The sequence below is a fragment of the Plasmopara halstedii genome (genome assembly GCF_900000015.1).
Source record: "Plasmopara halstedii genome assembly, contig: Scaffold_816, whole genome shotgun sequence".
Classification (NCBI taxonomy): Eukaryota; Oomycota; class Peronosporomycetes; order Peronosporales; family Peronosporaceae; genus Plasmopara; species Plasmopara halstedii.
The window spans coordinates 2,538,940-2,543,626 of record NW_020187732.1 but is presented as its reverse complement, the minus strand read 5'-3'; the positions used below and the strand labels follow the sequence as shown (position 1 = coordinate 2,543,626).

The following is a 4,687-nucleotide window of genomic DNA, read 5'->3' as shown; positions in this document are numbered from 1 at the left end:
GGCACGGGTGTTCGCGATGCAGAACAGGCGTACCAGCGTGTACATTAAATCATTGCTCATCCATCAAAGGAGGCGAGAGTCAGCGGACAATGTACTATAGGCGCAAGATTCTAATGACGCGATGGCGGCAAAATTCTCCCCAGAGGCGTTAACAGTTACTGTTTTCAGGAGGAGGTTTAGCTTTCATCAAGAGCTTTCATATCCACCCAACCTGTTACCAATTAACCGTGCGTTGATTAACGAGTACCAGTTATACAAGGAGGTTCTAGAATTTTGGAGAAATAGAAGATTACCGAAACCAAGAAGGATAGTAAGCATGTTAGCCAATAGTATTGCATATTACGTACACGTAGCATTAGAACTGGATGTAAGTTCTCTAAACCAGGATTCTAACGCTAAACAAAGATCACTCTTGACCTTGCCGCTTAGTGCTCAGGTCTATTGAGGAAGCGGTGCTTGTCACCTTGAAAGTGGATCACGGCCTCCTTACCGTCAGGGCCATTTGAAGAACGACTCTACCAGGGCGTCAGAGGTGGCTATACTAAGGAAGCTACCCAGTAAATACGTCGTGCTCGCAGATATAACATCTGTGGAGTATCATACATTTTTGCTCGATGGTCCCCTCCTCTGTTGGCTAAAAGGTACGAAGGTTTGGACTTCCGCGCAAGAAAAAAACCCACGCAGGGACCTAGGAGGTGCTTGCCAGCTCACTACAGCTAGCCTAATACGGAGTATCTGTCTTTCGATGAGGTGAGGCTCGAAGGTCACAGAACAAAAAATATTACTGGTTAAATTGAGTGAGTCCATACTAAAGAAATCAGACAACAAGCCGATTCGACGTTGGAATCCAGCAAATAAGTAAGTATAGGTGCATAATACGGTAGAACTAGTATCATAATAGATACCAGCGATTTTGCATAACGAGTGGACAAGAAGTAATGGATGGACATGAAGCAATAGGTGGTCATAAATCACATTTATGAAAAATAAACGCACATATTATCAATCAATTTGCGGTTTTCCGCAGACCATGTACAACACTGTCAATACTACCACCTTGTTCCTTGCGTTTCATGTCTTCATGCAGCATCCGAGACGTCACGAGCTATCAAGATGACGAGTCCGACCTACAATTCAAAGCTGTGATGAGAAACGCGCACAACTCATTGAGACTTCCAAGAAGCAAGATAACCAAGTCATCTTCAGAAACAGGGACGCCAATCGTATCAGATTACCTGCCGAATTTTTATCGCGTTGATAGCGTGAGCACACCTTCACCTTAAATCGGTTAGGTTGTGAAGAATCAAAGACTAAAAAGAGCTTATTTGTCAAGTTTTCCTCTCGAAATGACCTCTCAGCCACGACCATACATCCTACGTGTCCAAGGCCGCGCGACCCAGCAGTCCTCCATCGCAAGACAGATGATAGACAGCCATTTACGAGACTAACGCTGAAGGTTTGACTGGTCCAGCGCGCTACTCAGCTGCTTGACCTTGATCTACCCGCTCGCAACCTCCCATAGGTCGCACTTCTTAAACACCATCCGCATCTTAACTTCCACGAAAGTTTGTCTCGTCGAAGTTGTGGATTAAGGTGACGGCAAAGACAAATTTGGAGGAGGGTTCAAAGTAAGAAGAGTCTACGAGGCTTGGACTCATCACCTGAAAAAGGTTGCTTGAGCAGTAGATAGCAAAATGTAAAGTAAATTTATTTAGGTCCTTAGTACGTAATCTATAAGCCACTCTGACCTATTGGTAGTTTTGAATCTGTTTCTTCTTCAAGGCTCGCTTACTGATTTCGACAGCATGCCACCCCAATTTGAATCATGCGATCAGGCAAGATGCGACCATGGGATGTGCTGTCACCATATACAGAAACATATGATGCAACATCATTCGCTACCCGTGATAATCGGTAGTAACTCGTTTACGTCAGGTAGTCGAGACGCTTTCATGGCAACACTTTCATAGCTGGGTAGAGAGCGAAATGAATGAGACATTCTTCACGAGTGAACATCCGCGTCTCACGAAGCATTTTGTGCGAACCATTGATTCATTGGCACCTGAATAATCGTTGACAAAATGCAAAGTAAATATATAAGGGTCCATAGCTCATAAATTGTGAGCTACTCTATGTCTACCATGTGTTTCTTGAATATTCTATAAGACTCACTTTGTAAAAACTCTGCTATTTAGAGCGTGCAACGTCGTCAGCCCATCCGAACTTGAAACTTGCAATCAGCCGAGACGCTAATCCGCGTATACAATAACCGGATATGCATTCTCTGAGTGTGCAGACACAATTTACCCATATATCGGTGCCTACCAAAAGGTCAAAATGCTTTCTTGAGAACGCAAATAGGTGCAGAACGTAAGCATTTTTGGCTAAACTGGCCATTTCTCCGAGACACTGCTTTTGACTTCCAAAACCGCACCTAATTATGATAATCTTAACAACTCCACAAATGTAAAGAATGTTTTCATCAATTTCAAATTGGAGCATGACTTGTCTTAGAGGCGGAAAACAAGCCATTCGCGTACTCAAAGCAACTTCCTGTAAAAGTTGTGATTGGAACCTTTTAAGAACAACACCTTGTTTAGCACACTATCGTTAATTGCAAAAGCAATCTCAAAGCATAGCAAAGCAGATAGTTCTCAGATCCTCCCTTCGTTCACACGTTGCGACTCAATTGAGATACTTACATCATAGAAATTTTTGCAGATTTCATACCGAATTTTTACACGGTAATTTATTTTAGCCATTCAAATCTGATAGCAACTATCTGATCCATCTCAATTGATGTCCCGGGAAACAGCGCTTGTAATGGCACACGCAAATGTCCAAGCAGTAAAAATCATTGCAAAGAGACGCTCTTAGGACGTCACTACCAAAATAAATTGTGGTGCTAATAAAACAGTGGACTGCTATGGTGTTGCATACTAGAGTAATCATGATTGCCCGGTAAAAAGAATTCATGGACTTCATGTAGCGATTTTTGTGGTGAATCATCATGGGAACCACCCACCCATCCTTTTGTTCACAGTTTGTTGAGAAGTGCACAATCGGTTCACACTCATATCAACGGTTATGGGTTGAAGACGACTAGTGACGAGACGTTCGATGTGATATCGTCGAGTGTGGGTATTATAGAATGACTGAAAGCGAAGCTTTTTAAACGTGAAGAATAACGGTTTGAGATACCAAGAAGGAACGAGTGGTTAGGGCGTCGTTAGCTCAAAGAAAGATAGAGTTGAATTGATAATTGATTTTTGCATAATTGTCTACTTTTCCTTCGTATGAAGGCAAAAGGAAATTATAAAAAAGCTGCATTACCATGTGAATGGCTACAAATGTCGACTGTGCGATGAATTATACGATGCTTGGTGAGATGGCACCACTGCATGCATATGGATGACGCTTCAAGGATTACAGTAAGGGCAACAGTTACTGTCATCGTTTGCATATTGATTACAGACATAAAGATAGTTGTTCATTGGTCTAGATAAGTCCGAAAATAATCGCTAAAGTAGAGGCGGCCTCAGACTAGCAAATCAAAACCTTTGTTAATATATTTACTTTAATTTTTGCCTTCTTCTCTCAGTCGCAAGCAAGCCTCGCTTCAAACACCTTCACCGCCATTACTACCAGACAAAGTCTTTTCTGAGTGATGATAACAACTACCATTGGGAGTGCAACATGGATGGTCTTCGCAAGATGAGGGCTACTGGAGCACATTACGGCCGCAGAAGAGGAGAGCAAACACACGGAGACGTGGACGCCGAGACGTCGGGCATCATTGTCCAGGGCGTCAAAACTCAGCATCAGAACAAGATTTGATTAGCAACACGTTCCGTGAAGGGTTGGAAAATACTTCGCTATTTCTACAGCCTTAACACTCTGCACAATCGTGTCAGGATGACACGTCGCCTCCATGAGCTTGATATGAAGAGTAACATTCGCATGGCCAAAACCCTAGACGCATTTGACGAACTGGTCGTGGGACTTCAGATGTCGGCAGGGCCAGTGGATGAGTCAAGACAGCTGGTGGTACTTTTGAGCAGCTGCCATCAGAGTGTGAGTTGATTTATCTCATTGTAAACAACACTTCGACAAACCACGCTGATCGAGGTGAAAGAGAAGCTGTACATGTCGGAGAAGTAACGAAGACCTGAGATAGCGTATGATACTCCACATATGTTACATCTGCGAGTATGACTCATTTTCTAGGTAGCTTCCATAGATGGGGAGAATTTCACCGCCATCGCGTCAATAAAATCTTGCGCCTATATATAGTACATTGTCCGCTGACTCTCGCCTCCTTTGATAGGAGAGCAATGATTTAATGTACACGCTGGTACGCCTGTTCTGCATCGCGAACACCCGTGCCGTATGTCGCTTAAACACATTCCTTGTCGGGAATGTCTCTTCTTTCCTTAACACCATTGTCGCACGTGGTACTATTTTGATGCCGTTAGCGCGACGCACTGTTGCTCCGTCTGACGCATAGTTAAATTCGTCAAATTAAATACAGATGCTACCAAGCAACGGGGTTGTCGTGCACATTTTGCAGAGGGAGCTGTGATTAAGGATTCTGCGTCAACAACGGACAAAGGAAGGATTCTGCGTAAACAATGGACAAAGGATGGGTTCGAATTAAGCATAAGTAAGAGCCTTTACAATGACGAAA

General features: G+C 43.3%; 1 protein-coding gene across 1 annotated transcript; it reads left to right on the top strand.

Moving 5' to 3' along the window:
* Window positions 1-1,825: 1,825 nt before the first annotated feature.
* Window positions 1,826-2,070, top strand: PHALS_14461 (uncharacterized protein; the record flags this gene model as incomplete). The annotated part of the gene is made up of 2 exons (XM_024730279.1): window positions 1,826-1,855; window positions 1,936-2,070. The coding sequence occupies 2 exons, from the start codon at window positions 1,826-1,828 to the stop codon at window positions 2,068-2,070; spliced, it is 165 nt and encodes a 54-aa protein (XP_024580572.1).
* Between the last annotated feature and the right edge of the window lie 2,617 nt (window positions 2,071-4,687).